At 40.8% G+C, this 27370-nt stretch overlaps 1 protein-coding gene across 1 annotated transcript in view; it reads left to right on the forward strand.

The window, feature by feature from the left end:
- Positions 1 to 3072: 3072 nt before the first annotated feature.
- The window catches only part of prag1 (PEAK1 related, kinase-activating pseudokinase 1), a 38309-nt gene continuing 14011 nt past the window's right edge, over positions 3073 to 27370 (forward strand). Inside the window, exons 1-3 of the mRNA XM_082140115.1 lie at positions 3073 to 3229; positions 10053 to 10416; positions 14493 to 15865. Coding sequence (XP_081996241.1) covers positions 10168 to 10416; positions 14493 to 15865 — 1622 coding nt within the window. The 5' untranslated portion in view covers positions 3073 to 3229; positions 10053 to 10167. The remainder of the gene's footprint in view (positions 3230 to 10052; positions 10417 to 14492; positions 15866 to 27370) is intronic.

Consider the following 27370-nt stretch of genomic DNA (forward strand, 5'->3'; position numbering starts at 1 on the left):
GTGAAGAGTGACAGTGACAGTGAACAGTGAAGAGTGACAGTGAAGAGTGACAGTGAACAGTGACAGTGAAGAGTGACAGTGAACAGTGAACAGTGACAGTGAACAGTGACAGTGAAGAGTGAAGAGTGACAGTGAACAGTGAAGAGTGACAGTGAAGAGTGAAGAGTGACAGTGAACAGTGAAGAGTGAAGAGTGACAGTGAAGAGTGACAGTGAAGAGTGAAGAGTGAAGAGTGACAGTGAACAGTGAACAGTGAAGAGTGACAGTGAAGAGTGAAGAGTGAACAGTGACAGTGACAGTGAACAGTGAAGAGTGACAGTGAACAGTGAAGAGTGACAATGAACAGTGAAGAGTGACAGTGAAGAGTGACAGTGAACAGTGAAGAGTGACAGTGAAGAGTGACAGTGAAGAGTGATGAGTGACAGTGAAGAGTGAAGTGTGACAGTGAAGGGTGAAGAGTGAAGTGTGAAGAGTGAAGAGTGACAGTGAAGAGTGAAGAGTGACAGTGAAGAGTGAAGAGTGACAGTGAAGAGTGACAGTGAAGAGTGAAGAGTGAAGAGTGACAGTGAACAGTGAAGAGTGACAGTGAAGAGTGAAGAGTGACAGTGAAGAGTGACAGTGAACAGTGACAGTGAAGAGTGAAGAGTGACAGTGAACAGTGAAGAGTGACAGTGAAGAGTGACAGTGAAGATTGACAGTGAACAGTGAAGAGTGAAGAGTGACAGTGAACAGTGAACAGTGAAGAGTGACAATGAAGAGTGAAGAGTGACGGTGAAGAGTGACAGTGAAGAGTGACAGTGAAGAGTGAACAGTGAAGAGTGACAGTGAAGAGTGACAGTGAACAGTGAAGAGTGACAGTGAACAGTGAACAGTGAAGAGTGACAGTGACAGTGAAGAGTGACAGTGAACAGTGAAGAGTGAAGAGTGACAGTGAAGAGTGAAGAGTGACAGTGAACAGTGAAGAGTGACAGTGACAGTGAACAGTGAACAGTGAACAGTGAAGAGTGACAGTGAACAGTGACTGAAGAGTGACAGTGAAGAGTGAAAGAGAAGAGTGAAGAGTGAAGAGTGACAGTGAACAGTGACAGTGAAGAGTGAAGAGTGAAGAGTGAAGAGTGACAGTGACAGTGAACAGTGAAGAGTGAAGAGTGAAGAGTGACAGTGAACATTGAACAGTGAACAGTGAACAGTGAAGAGTGACAGTGAAGAGTGAAGAGTGACAGTGAAAAGTGAAGAGTGAAGAGTGAAGAGTGACAGTGAACAGTGAACAGTGAACAGTGAAGAGTGACAGTGAAGAGTGAAGAGTGAAGAGTGACAGTGAAGAGTGACAGTGAAGAGTGAAGAGTGACAGTGAAGAGTGAAGAGTGACAGTGAAAAGTGAACAGTGAACAGTGACAGTGAACAGTGAACAGTGAACAGTGAAGAGTGAAGAGTGAAGAGTGACAGTGAAGAGTGAAGAGTGACAGTGAAAAGTGAAGAGTGAAGAGTGAAGAGTGACAGTGAACAGTGAACAGTGAAGAGTGACAGTGAAAAGTGAACAGTGACAGTGAACAGTGAACAGTGAACAGTGAAGAGTGAAGAGTGACAGTGAACAGTGAACAGTGAAGAGTGACAGTGAAAAGTGAAAAGTGAACAGTGACAGTGAACAGTGAACAGTGAACAGTGAAGAGTGAAGAGTGACGAGTGACGAGTGACAGTGAACAGTGAACAGTGAACAGTGAAGAGTGACAGTGAACAGTGAACAGTGAAGCCGAACAGTGGAAGCGTTCTGAAACGCTCGAGCCGAAGTCTCCAGTTAATCTCAATACTGTCCGTACGAAACCACTGACACTTTCAGATAGAAGAGCTATAGAACTGAAGCTGTGCTTCAGACGTGCTGTACAGTTGTGTTGTGTAGTGTACAGTTGTGTTGTGTAGTGTACAGTTGTGTTGTGTACAGGTGTGTTGTGTTGTTTAGTGTACAGTTGTAATGTGTTGTGTACAGTTGTGTAGTGTACAGTTGTGTTGTGTAGTGTACAGTTGTGTTGTGTACAGGTGTGTTGTGTTGTTTAGTGTACAGTTGTAATGTGTTGTGTACAGTTGTGTAGTGTACAGTTGTGTTGTGTAGTGTACAGTTGTGTTGTGTACAGGTGTGTTGTGTTGTTTAGTGTACAGTTGTAATGTGTTGTGTACAGGTGTGTTGTGTTGTGTACAGTTGTGTTGTGTGTTGTGTACAGTTGTGTTGTGTGTTGTGTACAGTTGTGTTGTGTACAGTTGTGTTGTGTTGTGTACAGTTGTGTTGTGTACAGTTGTGTTGTTGTTCTTGATTCCCAGTGTTCCTCAGTTTGTTGATTAGCTTCTGTTTACCTGTCTCTCATTAATGATCTCATTAGTTCCGTGTGTTTAAACTCTGAGTTCTGCTTCTGTTCTCGTCAGCTTAACGTTTGGTTGTTTCTCTCTGAGAGAGCGAGAGAGAGAGCGAGCGAGTGTGTGTGGGTATGTGTGTGTGAGAGAGAGTGTGTTCATGCCACAACAAGTTCTCCTGCTTCCGTCTCTGTGAACAGGGAATGACGGGAATTTTTTACTGAAACTCTGGGATGTGAGAAATGTTGACATTGAACGTGAAAGTATTGATTATATCCGGCGTCTCAAGCTGATCGATCACAGTATTGATCAAAGATCCTGCTGGAACACTAATGCCTTTACAATCAAACAATTACAACATCAACAACACAATACTGCTGCTTTTAACCACACACACACACACACACACACACACACACACACGTTCATTTTCTATCCTGTCTGTCTGTTGTGATGTGACTAGTGTATAGACATACACCACTGGACTAACAGACAGACAGGTGAGTGTTTAATTCTCATTGGATGGGTGTTTGTTTATGAGTGTGTGTTGCATGTCTAAAATTAAATTAATATTTAGAGAGATATGTATATGTGTTGCACGTGTTGTGTGTGTGTGTGTGTGTGTGTGTGTGTGTGTGTGTGTGTGTGTGTGTGTGAGAGAGAGAGAGAGAGAGAGAGAGAGAGAGTGAGAGGCTCCGCCCCCTCTGCAGGAGTTTCGTCGCGTTGCTTCAGTCTGATCAGATCACAGTCACGCACTGTCTCTCTCTCTCTCACACACACACACACACACACACTCTGTGAATGAACACACACACACGCGTGTCTTCTGTGGGGATCTAGCTGCTCAGATGTGTCTCAGTCTCTGCTGTCTGCTGTTCCACTGCAGGTGAGTTAGCGATCTCTTCTGTCACGCGTGGTTCTAGATCCATAATAAACCAGAACGCATCTTTGATCTGGATCCGCAGAACCGGATTAAGATACAGATCGATTCCAAACGGACGCGCGCATCTGGGTTATGAAGATGTTGATTTCAGATTCATTAATTCATTCATTGATGTGAACGTGGATTTGACTCAAAGCGGACACCGTATGTATGGACTCGCCCTTTAACGCGTGTTTATGATGGTCTAATGTGTTTCTGAACGCGCGTGCGACGCGATATAACGCGCGCTTGTGTTGTTGATTGACATTCCAATTTCTGTAGCGTGTAAACAGATGTGAACTTGTTTCCGACACGGAATTAAAAATAAAAATGTAATTGAGCTAACTACTTTTTAAATCTCACAATCAATTAGTATGACATTTTCTCGCAATTGCAAGTGTATAGCCTAACCTATCTCACAATTCTGACTTTTTTAAAGTCCAAATTCCGAGATATACAATCGCAATATTGAATTAAATTCTGCAGAAAAAGACAAAATAATCCGTGGCGAAAACATCCTTCCATAGAAATTTGATTGTGTAATCTGATAATCAATTTACCATGGTAATTTCAGTTTCTACCATGCAATATTTGCTATTGTTATATATGATTGTAAACTTGACTGGATCTTCAACCAAGATTCAGATTCTCCATCTTTTTTGTTTGTTTTTGTTTGTTTATTGTTTTCTGGTTATAAAACCACATGTTCACAACACTTACTGTATAACTTTGGTAAAACTGAGGTCACCATGGTAAATTAACTCTGGAAGAGTTCTGATGTAAAAGTTATGTTTAACTCTTTTAAATCTGTCATGTTGAACTAGTCTCACCTGCTCCTCGCATGTTTATGAAACACATTTGTCTGATTTGATTATCAGTGTAACACTCCTCCATGTTTGATCTGCTTGACAGTGAGTGTGAGTCAGTGTTCAGGTGTGTTTGACACTCAGGAAGAGTGTGAGGTTCTCGTCGGCGTTCCCTTCCCCCTGCACAGCATCTGAAGGCCAAAACACTCATTGTTCACAAGTGTTTTCAGCAGCTGTGGGAACAAAGAGCTTCTCCTTCTCCTGTTGTGTCTTGGGTTTTGACTTGTCAAACTTGTTGCCAGTGAGTCTGACGGCGCGACTCGACCCACATTCCCCTCGACACTCGACCTGCCCTGAGCAAACCCTGAGCAAACACTGAGCAAACCCTGAGCAAACACTTAACCTGCGTCCGACTCTTTACCAGGCTTTACGTGTCATTAAACTTCTGCTAGTTGAAGATTAAGAGCTGATTCTGGATCAACTGGAGTATAAATGGCTGATATATGGAATATTCATGATATATATTTTTTGCTGCCGATGTAAAACTAAGCAACATTTGATCCTCTTTTTATTTAGATATTTAGGCCTGGTTTCACAGACAGGGTTTAGATTAAGCCAGGATTAGGCTTAAAAAAGTTTGTAGACAAACTTTAAGTTGACCAGAGAGTTTGAAGAAGTTGAAGTTTAAAGTAGGCCTAGTTTAAAGTTTGATAGATAGATAGATAGATAGATTAGAAGTAGTTACCATGATTTATCACATTGCTAGCGTGATTTACCACGATTTATCTTGTTGCTAGCTTGATTTAGCATGATTTACCACGTTGCTAGAATGATTTACCATGATTTACCACATTGCTAGCATGATTTACCATGATTTACCACATTGCTAGCATGATTTACCACATTGCTGGCATGATTTACCATGATTTACCACATTGCTAGCATGATTTACCACAGTGCTGGCATGATTTACCACGTTGCTAACATGATTTACCATGATTTACTACTTTGCTAGCATTATTTTCCACGTTGCTAGCATAATTTACCACATTGCTATCATGATTTACCATGATTTATACGTTGCTTGCATGATTTACCACATTGCTAACATGATTTACCATGATTTACATGTTGCTTGCATGATTTACCACGATTTACCACATAATTTACAAGATTAAATGAGTTTAAGATGTATTTTAGGATAAGCTTCCAGTTAAAGCAGCTGATGTAACTGGGACTAGTTTAAGCCTCATCTGTGAAACTGGGGAAAACATTAGATTAGATAGTTTCTGTCAGACTGTTGTCATGTATGAGTCTTGCTCTGCACTTCAACACAAAATCTGTTAAATATACAGTAATAAACGGCAGCTGAAATCCACTGTGAAAAATACGGTAGCGACATTTGAGGTTTTACAGACTCAACATAAATGTACAGTAAAAAACGTATTTCACTATGTGATATAATGTTAATTTACAGATCTATTGAAGTACTGATATGTGTTTGGTACCATTGACAACCACCAATCACAGCGGAGATGAGAGTCACATGATCAATCAAAGCTCGTCACACGCAGCTCTTCCTCAAAGTTAATATTAATATATAGTGTCATTCACACAATCATGGTAACTCACACACACAACATTTTAATTGCTGAAAAACATTAATGTAACATTGATTAGAAAAACCATGAAGAAACATACATCAAATATGAAGCGTCACGCAGGGAATTTTGGGAATGTCAATATACGTTTTTTCACTCTAAATTATACAATGACTTGTTCTTTTTTACTTCTGTAAATTTAACGGTATTTTACTCAAATGTAGGGTTAGATCTATCAGTTATTCATCGTATAGTACGGAAACTTTGTTAACCAGTTAACAGTTTTTCACCGTCTTTTACCGTTAAAATCATGATTTTACAGTATTTTTACGCAACAAATGTAACATGCAAATATTTCCTCGCTGTAACTCATGATTGGTTCAGTGGAGTCTGCTTTTGATTGAGAAATCTTTCTGAATATGAATTACCCATATGTGACTCATGTTTAGACTCTTAATAAAGAAATGAGCTCATCTTCTTGTAAAGAAGAGTCTGGAGTCCGCGAGCGAGTTTGGTCTGCTAGCGTCTCTGCTAGCGTCTCTGCTAGCGTCTCTGCTAGCGTCTCTGCTAGTGCGTCTCTGCACGAGGACTCGCTCGATCTGGATCTGTTGCACACGCAGTTGCTGTGAGTATTTAAAGACAGCGCTGGTTAAAACAGGAAGTAATGTGCGGTTTAAAATAACACTCGTGAAGCTCTGAGCATCTGATCTCACACACACACACACACACCTCAGCTTTTCCATGTTTCTCTCTGGGAGAGTTCAGGCTCAGGTAATGATTCATTTCCCTCTGGAAATAATGGAGATTGTCGGCCATAAAGATGATTCTTTTAGAGAGTCGTTTCCAGAGTCATCGTCACTCTTTCCATGACTTACAGAGGATCTATCATGTTCATCTGTGTTCAGTGTGTGTTGATCATGAAGAAGCTCCAGCTCTCCTCTATATCAGTGTTCCTGAACTCCTGAAACGCCTCCACTGTAGTCTTGAGTTTCTCCCGGAAACGAACACGTCACAATATTCCTCATTATAATAATTAATGCGCAGAATAAAGGGGCGGGGCCTGGTTGAGTTAGTTAGTAGTGTGTTAAACTGGCGGTTATGGGAAGGGGCGGGACATTTCCCAAACACACTCGACCAATCACAACACCCTGCTCGAGCCGACCAATCAGAGCACAGTGTGCTTTTCAGAAGGAGGGGCTTCATAGAGACAGGAAGTAAACAGAGTGTTACTGACAGACTGGGAAGAGAGGAGCCGCAACAATGGAGAATATGAGGAGAATAATCAACATTCAAGCAGGAAAACCTGTTCTAGTAGAGGCTGAAACATCATCCAGCGTAATACAGCCTCAGTGCAAACGCGTCTGTCCGCGTGAGTTTCCACACTGGTGCTCGTGTCAGGTGTGTGATGAGACGCGGTAACGCTGTTATGGTGTAAAGCTCACCGTGGTGCGAATCTCCCCTCACATTCCTCACATTCCTCACATTCCGACGTGAGAACGCATTCCAGAGGCGAGCTGAAGAACTGAAGAGCCTCTAATTCTGGTGGCCTGGGAAAGTGGCGTTAGAGATGGACGAGGTCAACGACCTATTGACCTTCAGTCTGTTGCTGCTGAATCAGGAGCAAAACCAGGAGTATGTGCCTTTGAAGACTGTCAAACAAGCTACAATACACATGTACATATGGTTTAGGATCGATTATATGAAATATTCACTATATATATATATATATCAGTCAAACCAAAAACTATTCAGACACCAGATATCATTTTTGATAATTCACTAGTGTGATCAGGACACTATAGTTCATTATGTAAGTGAGGAGAGCAAAATAAAGTAAACTGAGACATATTATACCCCAATATTCTTCATACAGGGACAAAAATGATTGGGACACTTTGAGCTGATCATGTTTTGCAGAAGTGTTTTGTCTTTAATTGCTAATGCTCTTTTTACACACAGACTGAACACAATGAAGCATTGCTTGGTGATTGGTTGAGCTAAACTGGTATTATCTAATTGTGTAGTTAAATTGAACAGCTGACAGATATTCAACATAATTCATGTGTGAGACAGTCTAACAGAAGGACGGACAAAACCAGTCAAATATCAGCTGAGTTCTGCTCATATTTTATCACCATTTTCTAAACTATAGCGAATACACTGATGATGTGAGAAATGTTGAAGGAGTCTGAATATATTTAGGCTTGACTCTATAGGCTATATAGTATATCATTTGATATAATAATTGAAATAATTTGCTGTGATGTCATTACTAAGAGTTTAGGAAGTCATCAGACTGGAGGAGAGAGTTGTCACACACTGGTTTTAAACACTTCCACACACTCCAGAATGATGAAACTCAGTGCATTTACTAGTTTCCATATCAACACTATTGAGAACAAGTTGCTCCAAAATGAAGAAATCTTTGGAAGATTGTAAATTTCTTACTTATGTTAATTATTTCATCTCAGTTTTTTGGTGTTTATTTAAAATTAGACAAATCTGATATTATTTTAATCTTATATCTGTTATTTAAAAGTTGATATGGTTCTTTAGTGCTGATCTAACAGCAGAAACACTCGCTGGGTTTAACACCAGTTGCTCAGGTGGGGCATGTTGTCACACTGCGTTACTATGAGCCGCTATTAGAAATATGATATTATATTCTATACTTTTATAGCCTGGAAATCCAGACCTAAATCTAAAAGATTAATGGTCTGGTGTCGATCAATGAAAATCGGCCAGCTCGAGGGGCGGCACCAAACATGCGTTTGAAAATCTCAGCACGCAATTGGATAACACTACGACCAATCACAACAATAAACCCCATACGCTTAGCTAGTTACCAGGGGAGCTAACTGGTAGATTAGACTCTTGCCGTATCCGGTCGGCAAAACAGCAAAAACACCCTTCTTGCAAAGGAAGGATTCGAGCGCCGTCTTCTGTTCCTCTTTTGGGAAAAAGCCAAGTCTAACTCATTCATTGTAGCAGCCAAACCCGTTTCAAACCACTGCTATTTATCCATAGGCATCTTGCAAAGTTTACTGATGACTTCGACGTCACAGCGCTGTCGTCTTCTGTTTAGCTCGCCTCTGGCCCGCCTATATCAGATAACCCGATGTGATTGGTGCAGCTCAGATCGAGGGGCATATTTAATGAGCTCCATTGATCGACACCAGAGTAACTCGCTGAGCAAATTCAACTTGTGCTCTCGCGAGAACTCTGGTTTACCAGGGTAATACTTTTATGAATTCTATTGAGAAACCATGAGAAAACGGTGAATAAAGATTGAGAGTCAATATTCAGAAATTATTCATTATTATTATGTTATGAACTATGCTGTATCGCTGTGTTTTTGTAGTGTGTTTGTTGTTCAAAATTAATTATTAAAAAAAGCCATTTTTTTATATAAAAAAAGTTAATAATTGTATTTTTGGGGGGAAATATTTTAGTTTGTCTTGTATATTTTTGATTAGATCAGATAGCATTTTAATCTGTCAAATGGTCATGTCACAATGTACCCCTCATATGGGGCATGTTGTCACATTTCACTTCCATTCTTTTTGGGTATATCAAGAAAAAAGTATATATTGTGTTAATTAAACAAAACCGCACAGTTGTATTAGACATGTGGGAAAAATAAATACTCTGAACCCTAAGTAGGTTTACACAAACTGAGAAAGTCAAAAAGTGTTAGGTAGCATATATACAGTATATATAGCCTATGTACAACATTGAATTATATGTTTTTAAATGTTTGGTCCAGCCATTTCTCCTCATGTTTGGACTGAATTAGTTTGTTGATGAGTTTCATTATTCAGGCTGTGGTTGAGTTTGTGTGATGCGTGAAGTCTAACCGCAGGAAAGCTTTCTATAAAGGCAGGGATGAGGAATGGGAGGAGAGGATTTGCACCTTTTGTTTTTCACTAGCAAGCGTGAAGTACTTTCATCTGATCATTTAGACCAAAGTCTCTTACACGAGAGCATTTCCCCGTCACAAACACGCTTTAAAGGAGGGGTGGCGAACATATAAACCAGCTTTCCTTCAAAATCATCGGAACGTTTATCGGTTACACTTTATTTTAAGGTGTCATTGTTACAGTGTAATCATATATTTAAGTACTGAGTGATATTAAGTAACTACATTAACTACGGCGTTATAAATATATGACTAAATAAATAACTTTTTTACAATAGAAATGAAGCATCACTGAACTCACTTAAGCTGGACTGTTTTCTTCTGGAAACAAACTTTACTGCATTATTTTCCTGTTATCTCAGTAAAGCTGCTTTGAAACACTGTATTGTAAAAAGTGCTGTATAAATAAAGGTGACTTGACTGTAAAATAAAGTGTAACCCTTTTCTCTTGTGTTTTCCAGGTTTGGAGGCTGCTGATATCCCGAGCCGGTCTGTTCCTCAGACTATGAGCGACCCGTCTCGGCCGGCTCCGCCCAGTCGAGTCCGATCAGACGGCATCTCGAGGTGTGTGTTAAGATGTCTGCGTGTGGAGAGTTTGCAGAACACGTGTGGAAACCAGGCTCGTGTAAGAACTGCTTCCATCCTCGCAGCGCCCACCGACAGACTGGACCAGAACGAGCGCGAACGAGTGTGATCGGGGACGACGAGGATGGGGTGACGTCCCTCTCTCCGTATAGCAAACCCACCATCGCTGTCAGACCCACCATGATGAACATCGACGTCACAGCGGAGATCAAGACGGACGTCAACATGAACACAGAACAGGTGACTGAGCTACACTGAGTTAATCTGAGTTAATCTGAGTTAATCTGAGTTAATCTGAGTTAATCTGAGTTAATCTGAGTTAATCTGAGTTACGCTGAGTTACGCTGAGCTAATCTGAGTTACGCTGAGTTACGCTGAGCTAATCTGAGTTACACAGAATTACACTGAGTTACACTGAACTACAGAGTTACGCTGAGTGACGCTGAGTTACGCTGAGCTAATCTGAGTTACGCTGAGTTACGCTGAGCTAATCTGAGTTACGCTGAGTTACACTGAATTACACTGAATTACACTGAATTACACTGAATTACACTGAATTACACTGAACTACAGAATTACGCTGAGTTACGCTGAGCTAATCTGAGTTACGCTGAGCTAATCTGAGTTACGCTGAGCTAATCTGAGTTACGCTGAGCTAATCTGAGTTACGCTGAGCTAATCTGAGTTACGCTGAGCTAATCTGAGTTACGCTGAGCTAATCTGAGTTACGCTGAGCTAATCTGAGTTACGCTGAGCTAATCTGAGTTACGCTGAGCTAATCTGAGTTACGCTGAGCTAATCTGAGTTACGCTGAGCTAATCTGAGTTACACAGAATTACACTGAGTTACACTGAACTACAGAGTTACGCTGAGTTACGCTGAGTTACACTGAACTACAGAGTTACGCTGAGCTAATCTGAGTTACGCTGAGTTACGCTGAGTTACACAGAATTACACTGAACTACAGAATTACGCTGAGTTACGCTGAGCTAATCTGAGTTACGCTGAGCTAATCTGAGTTACGCTGAGCTAATCTGAGTTACGCTGAGCTAATCTGAGTTACGCTGAGCTAATCTGAGTTACGCTGAGCTAATCTGAGTTACACTGAACTACAGTTACGCTGAGTTACGCTGAGTTACGCTGAACTACAGAGTTACGCTGAGTTACGCTGAGTTACGCTGAGTTACGCTGAGTTACGCTGAGTTACGCTGAGTTACGCTGAGTTACGCTGAGTTACGCTGAGTTACGCTGAGTTACGCTGAGTTACGCAGAGTTACGCTGAGTTACGCTGAGTTACGCTGAGTTACGCTGAGTTACGCTGAGTTACGCTGAGTTACGCTGAGTTACGCTGAGTTACACTGAGTTACACTGAGTTACACTGAGTTACAGAGTTACTCTGAGTTACTCTGAGTTACTCTGAGTTACGCTGAGTTACTCTGAGTTACTCTGAGTTACGCTGAGTTACGCTGAGTTACGCTGAGTTACACTGAGTTACACTGAGTTACACTGAACTACAGAGTTACTCTGAGTTACTCTGAGTTACGCTGAGTTACGCTGAGTTACTCTGAGTTACTCTGAGTTACGCTGAGTTACGCTGAGTTACGCTGAGTTACTCTGAGTTACTCTGAGTTACTCTGAGTTACTCTGAGTTACTCTGAGTTACTCTGAGTTACTCTGAGTTACGCTGAGTTACACAGAGTTACACAGAGTTACACCGGTACTAAAATATATTTACACTGTATTCACTTTTTGAGCATAGACCTGAAAATTAAATTTCCAACTTAAACTGTGGTAAATCTTGAACATTTTAGAGCGACAGACTGAAGTTTGATCTCTTATCAAAGACAACGCTTGGCAGATTATTGATGAAGCGGAAAAAAAGTTTTTAAAAATGAAATTAAAAAAAGGTACATCATTTTAGGTTTATTGTTATTAAAAATGCACAAAAATACTATTATAAATTTTTATATGAAATATATATTTTCAAAAATACATTTGACTCTGCAAGAAAACTGCAAGAAAATCAAAGCCATAAATCGAAACAATACGTGCTCCAAATTCGAGGTTGATATCTCATAAATGATGTTTCAGTGAGATGTTGTTCGGCTGCAGTACCAAACGCTTCCACTAGAGGAACTTCAGCTCATTCATTTCCAATGCGCTTGTTTTTGATCTCGAGAAACACAAGTGTGATTATTTTATTCAGGACCATTTGACCTTTTTCAAATGATGTTCATAAATGATGATTTTTGTGCGTTTACACAACAACTGCCAAAACCTTTACCAAGTTTTGTACAATTCCTATCAAGTAAAAAGATTCTAAAAAAGACAAACCGTAAAATCTTTCGGTCAGAAGTGACCTAAGAGCACCAGAGGGTTAAACTCTTATCATGGAGGGCTCAAAGGGGCGGGGCTTAATCACATTCTCCACTACATGGGTGGAGGCTGGAATGTCTTTGTGAACGCTAGATAACCGACTGCCATGCAGCTTTATGTGTGCTTTACAGGAGGGCATTGATATGAACACATTCAGGCTGTTTAAACAAAGATAATTATTTCACCGCCAAGGGCATTGATTTGTTTCAATAGCGGACTGCACTGCAAACACACACAGACACAGTTACTCACATAAAGGCGTCTGTAGAGTCAAATAAGATGACTAATTGGTTACATGTACTTGGGTCAATTATTGTCATTATAATCATTGCATTGCCTAGACATGCCTGGGTTCTGCTTGTCAAATGTTGCCTCAGTGTTTGTCTGTGCTTTGGCGTCATGATCTCAAGGTGGGTTTTTTCATTGGCAATGAATTATTGATTTACATGTTTTTATAATAAAACAATGGTTATGGTTATATATATATAGCAAAACCAAAGTCATGAGTTTAACCCTTGTGCAACTTTATGGGAATTTGTGTCTTTTTCCGTTTAGTTTTTTTGATAGTTTTGCCTGTGTTAATGCCAACTGCGTATATTTTGGCACAGGTGTGTCTTTTTATTTCCTTTAAAAAATCTATTTTGCTCTAGGTTCACAAAATTGATCTACTCGGCACATTAAAGGTGAACTAAGTAACTTTTTTTACCTTAACTGAACAGCTTCGGAGTCATTGGAATGGTTATATTACTTATTTCGGGTTGAATGGTGGTCGTTTCGCACTCCCCTGGTGCCCGTGAGCGGAAAATATGCACTTGCAACTTTGAGCCGGCGGGCCGCCGGCCGCTGCGTCAGGAAGTCTCGCGTGATATCAGGTCTCGCGATGTAAACAATTGCTTTACGGCCAAAAGAAATCTGCTAAAATGCTGTCATTATTGCGCTCCCTCAGGCTGTCCGAACCTGAATGAAGAAGACGTTTTAAAGAACGTCCCATCTGCTGTGATGTCGTTGATCTATAGCCTCTGGTGTCTGAGAATCAACGAGTTTTTACAACAGTGTTGTCAAATATCTATTCCGAAGCTGTGGGGGGAGCTCTAGAGAGAAACCTGCCAGCAAAAAGCGAGAATACAGCGAAGAAATCCCGAAGCTACTGAGTGCTGCTTTAAGGACAAAAATGTCCCCATTGAAATCCATTTAAACTGCAATTTTTGATCCCAGCGCCATTTAAACTATAAAATGATGCAATCTTTGTTAAAATGCTTTCATTCTATTGACAAGACTTAAACATTTAAATGTTTATTTTTACCAGATTTTTTTACCAATGCTATTTTCTCAGTTTTGGTCTATAAAGCAAATACTCGCTTCATTCCTGTTTTCCAGCCAATTGGATAAATGATGCAGGTGTGTGTGTGCGTGTGTGCGTGTGTGCGTGTGTGCGTGTGTGTGTGTGTGTGTGTGTGCGTGTGTGTGTGCGTGTGTGTGTGTGTGTGCGTGTGCGTGTGTTTGTGTGCATGTAATATTTGAGGGAGAAAAATTCTACTGCAAATCCCAAATCCAGTGGAGTTTTGCTGCATCTAATGGGGAAAATGTGTTACTGCATCCAAACAAAATCTTTATATAAAATGAAATATAAAATATTGTTCATAAATTATTTTCATAAACTTTTACTTCAACAATATTCTGCCGAGGGTCTTCTTTAAAAATGAGAGCAAACTTCAGTCTGTGCTCCCAAGCTTCACATTTTTATGACAGACATTTTTGTCCTCTATGGACCTGTGTGTAATTTTTTTTAATTGACGCACGAGGGTTAAATCCCAGAGAATGCCAGAACTGATAAAGCCTGTACCTTGAATGCATTTGGAAAAAGGCCTAAATGTAAATATGTGATAAAAGATTCCAGTGTTTGAATTCTTCCCAAACTTATCATTGCTTCTGTGTCTCAGAACAACCAGAAGACCTCTGCTGGACTAAAGAGAGCCCTGGATCTGGCTCCTCTGTACATCGATAGCAATGGATGTAATAGATCTCTAAGAGAAACCCTTATACAAAACGGCATCTCCGGGAAGAAGTTTTCCCCAAACGTTTGTTCACCCACTGTATTTTCCAAAGACCGCATGATTATCAGCAGTATGTTTGTGAGTCAGGAAGAGGGCTGCGTTTCCCAAAGTCTGAAAGAGAACGGGAACGATGGCCCCTATAGACAGATGACCAAAGCGGTCAAGAGCACTTACACCAATGAAGATTCACGTCTTCACAACGTGACTCAAAGAACCAATGGAAACAGTGATGGAGTTACGAGTCCTCTAAGAGTATCCGTAGAGGAAAGGCAAGCCAGATCCACACCAGGGAATGCGAATAATGGGACGCCAAGTACGCCAAATGCAACCAATGGGACGCCAAGTACGCCATCTCCAATGACTCCAGACTCCTTCCGTGAAAGCCTGTCGGACTCGTGCTCCAATCGGAGCAGCACGGATTCATTACCGGGACCTCAAAACTCAAGCGCTCCGCCAAACGGGCTTGAGGAAAGCGAGCCGATCTACGCCGAGAGCACGAAGAGGAAGAGACGAACGCCGTGCGACGGGAAGGAGTCTGAAACGGAGCTCAATGCAAGTGACGCTCAGAGAGCAACCATCACAGTCGTAGCCGCACACACCGAAGAGAACAACAGGACTTTTTACCTGAGCAGCCCGGATTCTGCCGTAAGCACTCAGTGGACCCACTTCAGCCCGACCGCGCCCAAAGACTCGTCAAGCCCGGCGTTCACTTGGCCAGATGCAGCCGAAGCAACCCCTAACGCTTCCCAACCCAAGCCTCAATCCAGTCCCCCGGTTCCTCCTAAGGTTAACTCCCGTCCTCCCAGACTTGGCACCTCCAGCCTTTCCTTACCGCTACCCGAGATCAGCTTCAATGTGGTTCTTCCTCCTCCTCCAAAAGATGTCCTTCTTCCCGTTCCTTCCCAAGTGGACTCCACTGCTCTGGTCCGCTCGGCTCCGGTCCGTAAACACCGGAGTATGGAAGGCTGTATTGACGAGGTGGAAGAGGAGGGAGAGTCTGAGAGAGCGGGCTCTTGCACCCGTCCCGTGGAGTCCATCAATGGTCCCGCTGTTCGGGGGTTTGCGTCCAGAGAATGGAAGAGCGAGAGCAGTGCGACGCCAGGCACCGGCAACAAAAGCAGCAGTCAGACTCCGGCTGGCATCCCAGAGGAGAACGGGAACACCGGCGAGAGCACCAGAGCTCATCTCAACCAAACCAACCAACCCAACGCCAGTCGAGATCCCGTGCCGCCTCCACCACCTCCCAAAAAACACCACCGGTGAGAATCACACTTATTTTGTGCTGCTTGTTGGCTTTACTAACCCAGATTGATTGTATAGATGCGTATCCAGTATAATTGAGCCAGTGTAATGGAGCCAGACTCTTAGATTAGTGATATCGGGATTATACATCCCAAATTGGCCTCTACAACTGGGAAGCTCTTCTGAGACCCTAGTTTTGGAGAGTTTTGTGGACCATAAACTTTTATTTGTTTTCCCCATCACATCTGCATTACTTTCTCTTGCCTTGTACACTACCAGTCATCGGTAAGATTTTTAATGTTTTTAAAAGAAGTCTCTTCTGCTCATCAAAGCTGCATTTATTTGATCAAAAATACAGTAAAACAGTGAAATATTATTATAATGTAAATCATCTGTTCTCTATGTGAATATATAGTAAAGTGTAATTTATTCCTGTGATCAAAGCTGAATTTTCAGCATCATTACTCCAGTCTTCAGTGTCACACGATCCTTCACAAATCATTCTAATATGAGGATTTGATGCTCAGGAAACATTTATGATTATTATCAGTGTTGAAAACTGTTATTTACATTTTTATTTCAGGATTCTTTGATGAATAGAAAGTTCAAAAGAACAGCATTTATCAGAAATAGAAGCTTTTGTAACATTAAACACTACCGTTCAAAAGTTTGGGGTCAGTAAGAATTTTAATTTAATATTTTTGGCGGAAAGAAATAAAATAAATCTAAAATTGTATTCATCAAGGATGAATTAAATGTATCAAAAGTGACAGTAAAGACATTTATAATGTTACAAAAGATTCCATTTCAGATAAATTCTATTCTTTTGAACTTTCTATTCATCAAAGAATCCTGAAAAATAATGTACACAACTGTTTTCAACACTGATAATAATCATAAATGTTTATTGAGCATCAAATCATCATATTAGAATGATTTCTGAAGGATTGTCAACTAATGAGACGCTACATTTTGTTCAGAATCCACTGGATGTTGATTAAACATCAATGCTTTTCAACTTTAATAAGATTTCCTCAAGAAATGGGCAAGAATGAATCTAGTGTTCTTTATGATTGACCACTTGAACTTGACAAACTCGTCATTTTGACTTGAGAAGTTGGAATTGGGCACATGAAGGATCATAAAGTACATGTTTTAGTTTTTTGTTCCATGTTTTTTTGTCTTGTTTGCCTTTCCAGGTTATTTTAACGAGTTTACAAACTCTTAGTACTGCTTATGATCATCAGTGGGGAGTTCTGGGGTGGTGGTGGCGCAGTGGATAAGACACATGCCTTTGGTGTGAGAGACCCGGGTTCGAATCCACTGTGAGACACCAATGTGTCCCTGAGCAAGACACTTAACCCCTAGTTGCTCCTGAGGCGTGCGACCTCTGACATATATAGCAATTGTAAGTCGCTCTGGATAACAGCGTCAGCTAAATGAATAAATGTAAATGTAAATGTAAATGTTTCGTCACCGATTGTGATGGAGTCCTTGTGTCTTTGGTTTTGTTTTCTTGTAAATGATCCTTAACGTCATAAGGTGATGAGATTGCTTGAGCCTGATTTAGGGTTAGGGTTAGATGAGTTACTTCAGTCTCGGTGTCTCTGGATGTAGTTGCTTGTGGAGTCTCGTGAGTGTCGGGCCGGTGCTGGTCTCTCGGCTCCACTCATTGTGTGTTTTCTGTGAGGTTTATCAGCCATTCATCAGATCTGAATACAGCGCCTGTGCGACTCATGTATAACGCTGCTTCAGAACATGATGAGGTTTCTGTTAATAGAGAGCTTGTGTGTGTGTGTGTTTCTGCACTCGATGGGCTTGGTCTCGCTCTGTCCTCCTGTAATATACGTGTTAACCGGGGGGTGTGGTGGTGGCGCAGTGGATAAGACACATGCCTTTGGTGTGAGAGACCCGGGTTCGAATCCACTGTGAGACACCAATGTGTCCCTGAGCAAGACACTTAACCCCTAGTTGCTCCAGAGGCGTGCGACCTCTGACATATATAGCAATTGTAAGTCGCTTTGTATAAAAGCGTCAGCTAAATGAATAAATGTAAAATGTAAAATGTAACCGCTTCACCTTTAGAGAAGCTCGTGCTGGAACACATCTCTGGGATATGTTCAGTAGCGAGTGTGGTTTCCTTCTGGTGTTTGACTGACTCACAGGAGCGTCTCAGGCTGAGAGTTCAGATAAACCGTGCTGAGATAGGCATGTGTTCAGGTTAAGCACGTCTGTGGACCGAGAGTCAACGAGACCCGTGTCTATGGCGACGGTATCTGGGCATCTCTGCGCATCTGGACCCGCGACGCGTCGTGTTTACCGTCAGTAGCGTGAGAGCGCGTGAGATGTGAGAGCGCGTGAGATGTGAGAGCGCGTGAGATGTGAGAGCGCGTGAGATGTGAGAGCGCGTGAGATGTGAGAGCGCGTGAGATGGCGTGAGATGGCGTGAGAGCGCGTGAGAGCGCGTGAGAGCGCGTGAGAGCGCGTGAGAGCGCGTGAGATGTGAGATGTGAGAGCGCGTGAGAGCGCGTGAGATGGCGTGAGAGCGCGTGAGAGCGCGTGAGATGGCGTGAGAGCGCGCGAGATGGCGTGAGAGCGCGCGAGATGGCGTGAGAGCGCGCGAGATGTGAGAGCGCGTGAGAGCGCGTGAGAGCGCGTGAGAGCGCGTGAGAGCGCGTGAGAGCGCGTGAGATGGCGTGAGAGCGCGCGAGATGGCGTGAGAGCGCGTGAGAGCGCGTGAGATCGCGTGAGATGTGAGAGCGCGTGAGATGTGAGAGCGCGTGAGAGCGCGTGAGATGTGAGAGCGCGTGAGATGTGAGAGCGCGTGAGATGGCGTGAGATGGCGTGAGATGGCGTGAGATGGCGTGAGAGCGCGTGAGAGCGCGTGAGATGGCGTGAGAGCGCGTGAGAGCGCGTGAGAGCGCGTGAGATGGCGTGAGAGCGCGTGAGAGCGCGTGAGATGGCGTGAGAGTATGGCAAGCCAAGAGGCTCAGAAATACGCCATAGATTAATCGCGTTTAAAGCCAAACGCCGTAAAATACGGCGTTTTAAACCGTATTGGACGCCGTAAAATACGCCGTTTTAATTACAAACGCCGTAAAAGACGCGCGAAATACCTCAATGACGCCGTATTTGACGGCGTTTTAGTGTGCATGGAAAGCGCCGCTTTTTACGCCGTTCATCTCGCCATATGACGCCGTAAAAAACGCCGTTTTGGTTGCACAGAGCGCGCGCTATTTTACGGCGTTTTGCTTATAGTATAATGAGACACGCCCGCTGATTTCCACAGCCAGTAAGTTTGAACTGTTCTCTCCCAATCAATGATGAACTGAGTCAGACCAGACGAATTCAGCACGGATCATTTAATCCAATTCTTATGCTCATATAGGCCTATGAGGAGTTATTAAACAAGGAAAAGAATCCAGGTCGTATTGGCTTAACTCGGCACATTTCCATCTAAGTGCTGAATAACACAAAATATTATAACCCATAGAATGCCCTATGAATTTGTGTGTTTTAAATAGGCCTATTTGAAAAAAATAAGACGAATGTATTTTTTGCTATTTCTAAAAAATGTGGCAGGTTTGGTATGTCTATAAGCTTCTCCTTTCAGAATTAAATAGTGTTCCGATTTTTGTAGGCTAATTAAATTCGTGTTTTATTCATATTACATTGATTATATATTAATTAAATACTTAGCATTATTACATTTCGTTATATCCAATATATTTTTGTAAAATGAAGATTCAAATATTTTGCCCTTTCGTTCGTCCAGTTCATAGTGAAATAAACGACTTGGGGAAAAAGTCAACCGTTTGTGGGTATAGAAGTTCAGTGAGTAAAGCCGTTTTTAAAATACGAATTTTGAAATAATTTCCGTCATTTTAAAAGATAAAACACAAGGTGCAAGGGGAGCAAACTCAGCAAATGACAATAAATAAATAAATAAAAATAACATAGCCTAGTTATTTCTTTCCCACATTTGAGTCATTATTCTTAAAAGAAATGTAAATTATGCTTGCAACAATAGCTGTAGGTTAATTGGCCTGGGCTGCGTTTCCCAAAAGCATCGTAAGCCTAAGTAGTTCGTAAAAACGATCGTACGACTGATCTTAATATTACGGTCTGTTTCCCAAAAGCATCGTAACTTAAGTAGCACTTAAAAATCATCGTAGATCTACGAGTGCTCTGAAGTAATCGTAAATCCCCAAGTGCATCGTAAGAAGACAGAGTTATGAGGTCACCTGCAGGAAAAACGGCAGATTACACTTTTATCTAGATTTAATAGATTACACTGCAAAGTGAGTACAAATATAAGATTTTGATTGTACTTTTTTATTGTACACTTTATGTACTTGTTTTTTGTTTAAATGAATGTATAAATTAAATAATACAAAAGGGAAGAAAAAATACACATCTAAATTAAATGAATGAACAAAAACAAAAAAATCATAAAATAACGAAGTAATGTGGGAAATATGCTTCAAAGACTGGGCAAAATATGGATAAAAAAATAAAATAAAAAAACTGTCAATGACTTGCACGAAAAACAGCCATATTGGGCATTTCTTGCAGACCACCTTCCCTGATCTTTGAACACCCCGGGTTGCGGTTAGTTTGCAATGTCCACCCAGATGTTTTGGTTTTTCCTTATTTGTATGGTGTCCTTTAAATCTGTTAAAAATAGCATCTTTGTTTCGCTCTATCTCCTGTAAAATTAGGCCTACATTAATTTAATCTTTTTTGAAAGGTATCTTTTCTTTTTTTTTATTTATTTCTTTTTTATAAATTTTGTCAGTAGGCTATCTCCGCCTGAATGTAGACTTTAGACTTGTCTTGATTGCTAATCCACAGATGATGATTATTAGGTTAAATCTAATAATTAAGGCTAAACGTTCAGAATACGATTCCATATACGGTTATATTTCAGCACTTCGCGAATGGACAGCGACTCTTAAGTAGCACGTTAAACGCGTTCTCGCGCGTTCATGTTAAGTGCATTTTTGGGAAACGCTAGTGGAATTGCTGCGAGCGTTCGTAACCTTGCACGTAGAGAGCGCTCTTAAGAGCTAAGATACATCGTTATCGGGAAACCCGGCCCTGGATGAGTGTGATTGGCCTAATATTGTGTCCCAGACCGGCATTAAATAATTCGTGAATATTTGTAAAAATTCGTGGCTTGAAAGAGTTGGAAAATTGACAGTTCTGTTGATGTTTTGCGTAAAGTACGCAAAACAAGTACGCGTAAAGTACGTTGAGGGTTAGTAAAGTAAAACTAAAACTATTAAAAACATTTAAATGCTAATCGAAATAAACCTGAAATAAAGGAAAATATAACTATTAGTTGAAAAACTTAAACTAAACGGACATGAGAATTATAATTTTTTTATCAACAAACTGGATTCATTTCGGGCGTATCCGGCGACTCAAAACGGGGGTTGGAGGTAACGGAACAAAAAAAAAAAAAATTACACTGCCTACTGCAGGGGCGGCGCCAGAGAATTTTTAACGCATGTGCTGAGGGGGTGCTAGATCATTGACAGGGGGAGCAGCGCAAAACTTGGCCACTAAATATTTAATATTTAATTATTTTAATGATCACAATTAAAGTTTTATTAAATTGAACAAGCGCAACATTCAGCATTCAGCACAATCAAATATTCAAAAAGATGTACGCTCTAAACAAAAATGGTGCTAAATAGCACTAAAAGTGGTTCATTGGCTTGTAATCATAGGGGAACCACTTTAAGTGCCATATAGCACCTACCTTTGTCAAATGGTGCTATGTAGAACCATAAGAGGTGCCATATAGCACCTTAACCACCCCAAAGAACCGCTAAAGAACCGCTGAAGAACCAAACTGGGCTTAACAGGTTCTTTAAATGGTAGTGGTGCTATATAGCACCTTAACCACCGCAAAGAACCGCTGAAGAACCATTTTTTTTTTAGTGTGTAGGCTATTATTAATAATAATGTTATATCAACATAATATCTCGTTATTTCGACATAATATGTGTGCGTGCAACAAGCAAGATGTGCATTTGTAAATCCGGTGACGTGTGCATTGATTTTTATTAATAAACTAGTGTTTCTGACTGTCTGCTGCAAACATGAAGTTGACGATCGCCATATTCGTAGTGAACGCACCTAGAGAAATGCACATAATGGATTACATAATCAGAGAGTAGGCCTAGCCTTTTTTATTTTTTTATTTATTATTTCGTTTAAAGACATTTCAAGCTTTGTGTATTTGATGTATTTCTCATGTCTGTGAGGCATACACTGAGTTTCGTTAAGTATTAGGATGAGATGCGCTCCAGTTAACGTGCAATGCAAGAGACCGCGCGGGCGCCTTCATGATTATATTGTCCGTTATATTTGCTTCATATATAATGTTGACCAGGCAATTGGTTGATGAAAAATTTATTAAAATTAAGATACAATTTATACAAAACGAAATTCACTTTAAAGAAAGGTTTTCTACAAAACAAAACAAAACTTAATGAAGTGGTCAAAATCATGTCTGAACCACTCCATGTCTCATATTGCGCATCCTATCTTACTGGTGCTGTTCACTTTTCATAAATCAACATAAATGGAAAAAAAAATAACATATATTTATATATAATATTTTAACAAATATGAAACTAAATGCGCTTATTTAATGGCTACAACAGTACAGTAGGCCTACAGACTCTCTATTTGTACAAATTGCTGCACATTCATTTAATTCTGAATTTTGCACACACAAGTTGAAAGGCATTTGTTCAAATCAAGTTCATGGGTAATTGTGCGTGCATTTATTAATCATTATGATACTAAAATCATAACAATGTGGGCTATGCTATGTACAAAAAAAAAATAAAAAAATCAGATGAGCCCAGAACGCAATTACACGTTAAGTATTTTCCCCCCATAGAAAACCATTATAAGAACGTGTGGCTTATTGCAGATTAGAATGTCCCCTTATTATGTCGAAATAACGAGATATTATGTCGATACTACTGCTGTGTCCACCATGGTCTCCACATTCTTGATCAGCGGAAACGATTTTTGCTTGTTTGGGATCTGACTGGCCAGCGTATTTGAAAAAGTCAAGCAAACTTTGCTGTCTTTTTGACATTTTTCCCGTGAGTGAAACGATCGAGGCTAAGCAATCTCAACTACACAACAAGCGCGCAAGTCATGTGTCACCCATGTTCACATGTTCCGGCTCAAATTAAGCCCTGTGTGACACCCTTTTAAAATGTGAAAATCCTATTCATTTTGCTTTATTGATTTGAATGTTATTTAATATTTTTCTTTAATTTCAGTTTATTATTTAGCTTGGATTATTTTAATACATAAAATTAATAATTCCTTGGGAGCATACGAATTGGATTACCACAAATGATCCGTGCTGAATTCGTCTGGTCTGACTCAGTTCATCATTGATTGGGAGAGAATAGTTCAAACTTACTGGCTGTAGAAATCAGTGGGCGTGTCTCATTATACTATAAGCAAAACGCCGTAAAATAGCGCGCGCTCTGTGTAACCAAAACGGCGTTTTTTACGGCGTCATATGGCGAGATGAACGGCGTAAAAAGCGGCGCTTTCCATACACACTAAAACGCCGTCAAATACGGCGTCATTGACGTATTTCGCGCGTCTTTTACGGCGTTTGTAATTACAACGGCGTATTTTACGGAGTCCAATACGGTTTAAAACGCCGTATTTGACGGCGTTTGGCTTTAAACGCGATTAATCTATGGCGTATTTCTGAGCCTCTTGGCTTGCCATATGAGAGCGCGCGAGATGGCGTGAGAGCGCGCGAGATGGCGTGAGAGCGCGCGAGATGGCGTGAGAGCGCGCGAGATGTGAGAGCGCGTGAGAGCGCGTGAGATGGCGTGAGAGCGCGCGAGATGGCGTGAGAGCGCGCGAGATGGCGTGAGAGCGCGCGAGATGTGAGAGCGCGTGAGAGCGCGTGAGAGCGCGTGAGATGTGAGAGCGCGTGAGATGTGAGAGCGCGTGAGAGCGCGTGAGAGCGCGTGAGAGCGCGTGAGATCGCGTGAGAGCGCGTGAGATGTGAGAGCGCGTGAGATGTGAGAGCGCGTGAGATGTGAGAGCGCGTGAGATCGTGTGAGATGTGAGAGCGCGTGAGAGCGCGCGTGAGAGCGCGTGAGATGTGAGAGCGCGTGAGAGCGCGTGAGATGTGAGAGCGCGTGAGATCGCGTGAGATGTGAGAGCGCGTGAGATGTGAGAGCGCGTGAGATGTGAGAGCGCGTGAGAGCGCGTGAGATGTGAGAGCGCGTGAGAGCGCGTGAGATGTGAGCGCGTGAGATCGCGTGAGAGCGCGTGAGAGCGCGTGAGATGTGAGAGCGCGTGAGATGTGAGAGCGCGTGAGATCGCGTGAGAGCGCGTGAGATCGCGTGAGATGTGAGAGCGCGTGAGATGTGAGAGCGCGTGAGATCGCGTGAGAGCGCGTGAGATCGCGTGAGATGTGAGAGCGCGTGAGATGTGAGAGCGCGTGAGATGTGAGAGCGCGCGAGATCGCGCAGAGACTCTGAGGTTTGTGGTGTCGTCAGAATGAGAGTGTACAGAATGATTGTATGGATGTGTTAAAGGTTGCATAGGTTTCGGAGCTTATTAAATCATCAAGCTAAAATTAATAATTAATAATAATTATTAATTAATAATTAATAATTGTGTGTGTTTTTATGAACTGACACTGTGAACTATGACTCTAAGAAGTTGTCTTTAAATCACCAATGCTAACATTAAAAATTATATTAAAAATTTTCAATTTATTATATCATCGTCATATTTTAATGTTGTGTTAAATATTATCTTTTTATAGTATTTGTTATACTATTACAATATATGATATATTTTACATTTTCATAATATTTAGTATTGTATAAGAGACTTAGTATATTTTAGGATTATATACAAAAAATATTTAATATAATACTAAAATAGATTAAATATTTTATCATATTACAATTCAATAGTTTTAATATATTAACTATTATGTTTCTATAGTATTTAATATAATAAATATTTGAAAATCTTTTATAATGTTTAATAAATATAGTAATACATATTTTATATGCAATATATTTTAGTATTATATTTTAGTATGGTATTTAATATTTAATATATATATATATATATATATATATATATATATATACATATATAATATTATTATTATAATAATATAATATAATATATATCAGGTCCAGGTCTATAGTAGTTATGAAGTGATCAATTTAAACTATTTGCAAATAATATGCACACATTCATGTAAATAATAGCATATTTTCAATAAAAAAAAAGCGATATTACATAAAAACGTTGTAGTTTGCATCACCGGATATTACTGTTGGTCACTGAACATTTTTGTAATAAAACAAGATTATCAAATATTGATATAGGATTATCTTTTATTATTATACAGACAAAAAGCACCTTGGAGAAACTCAACAGCAGTGCAACATATGAAAAGACAATGCAGAAAAGCAGAGCGCATGTGGCGGAAGACAAAACTTGTAGTCCATTATAACATCTACAAAGACAGCCTTCATGCTTTCAATATGGCACTAGGCAAAGCTAGACAGACTTTCTTCTCAAATATTATAAACAGCAATTTAAACAACACACGCACTCTTTTTGCTACTGTAGAGAGACTGACAAACCCCCCAAGCCAGATTCCCAGTGAAATGCTCTCAAACAGCAAGTGCAGTGAGTTTGCTTCTTTCTTCTCTGACAAAATCAATAATATCAGAAAGGTGATCAGCACATCATTGAGTTGCGCTGGGGTCAGACAGATCAGACCACCTGAGAAAGTAGTTACTATGTCTGACTTCAAAGAAATTGATGGCAAAATTTTGGAAGAAACCGTACAACACCTTAAAACATCAACATGCGCCCTTGACACACTTCCCACATCTTTCTTCAAAATTGTGCTAAACAGTTTAGAAGCAGATCTTCTAGAAGTGGTAAATGCCTCACTTCTCTCTGGGAGTTTTCCAAACTCCCTGAAAACTGCAGTTGTCAAGCCCCTCCTGAAAAAGAGCAATCTGGATAAGACCATATTAAGCAACTATAGGCCGATTACAAATCTTCCTTTCATAGGCAAGATCATTGAAAAAGTTGTCTTCAACCAGCTGAACAAATTCTTAAGCTCGAATGGATACTTTGACAACTTTCAATCTGGTTTCCGACCGCACCACAGCACAGAGACAGCGCTCATAAAGATAATAAACGATATTCGCTTAAATACTGATTCAGGCAAATTATCAGTGCTGGTACTACTCGACCTCAGTGCTGCATTTGACACTGTCGATCATAACATACTTCTTGACAGGCTGGAAAACTGGGTGGGGCTTTCTGGGATAGTCCTAAAATGGTTCAGGTCATACTTAGATGGGAGAGGTTATTATGTGAGTATAGGAGACCATAAGTCTGAGTGGACATCCATGACATGCGGAGTCCCTCAAGGCTCAATTCTTGCGCCACTCCTGTTCAACCTGTATATGCTCCCAATGAGCCAAATAATGAGAAAGAACCAAATTGCTTACCACAGCTATGCAGACGACACACAGCTGTACTTAGCCCTATCGCCTAACGATTACAGCCCCATTGACTCCCTGTGCCGATGCATTGACGAAGTCAACAGTTGGATGTGTCAAAACTTTCTTCAATTAAACAAAGACAAAACTGAAGTCATTGAATTTGGAAACAAAGATGAAGTTCTCAAGGTGAACGCATACCTTCACTCCAGGGGTCAAACAACTAAAAATCAAGTCAGGAATCTTGGTGTGACACTAGAGTCAGACCTTAGTTTCAGTAGTCATGTCAAAGCAATAACTAAATCAGCATACTATCATCTGAAAAATATTGCAAGAATTAGATGCTTTGTTTCCAGACAAGACTTAGAGAAACTTGTGCATGCTTTCATCACCAGCAGGGTGGATTATTGTAATGGACTCCTCACTGGCCTTCCCAAAAAGACCATAAGACAGTTGCAGCTCATACAGAACGCTGCCGCCAGGATTCTGAGCAGAACCAGAAAATATGAACATATCACACCAGTCCTCAGGTCTTTACACTGGCTCCCAGTTAGATTTAGGATTGATTTTAAAGTATTATTACTGGTATATAAATCATTCAATGGCCTAGGACCTCAATACATTGCAGATATGCTCACTGAATATAAACCCAACAGATCACTCAGATCATTAGGATCATATCAGCTAGAAATACCAAGGGTTCACTCTAAACATGGTGAGTCTGCTTTTAGCTATTATGCCAGCCACAGCTGGAACCAGCTTCCAGAAGAGATCAGATGTGCTCCTACAGTGGTCACATTCAAATCCAGACTCAAAACACTTCTGTTTAGCTGTGCATTTACTGAATGAGCACTGTGCCGCTGTTCGTCCGACTGTTTGTACTGTACTGTATTTTACTCTATTTTTCTAAACTGTTTTAATTATTCTTATTTCTTTTAATTATTTTAATTTCTCCTATGTCAGCAGGGC

Source organism: Leuciscus leuciscus, assembly GCF_965113295.1.
Source record: "Leuciscus leuciscus genome assembly, chromosome: 16".
In the NCBI taxonomy this organism is placed as follows: Eukaryota; Metazoa; Chordata; class Actinopteri; order Cypriniformes; family Leuciscidae; genus Leuciscus; species Leuciscus leuciscus.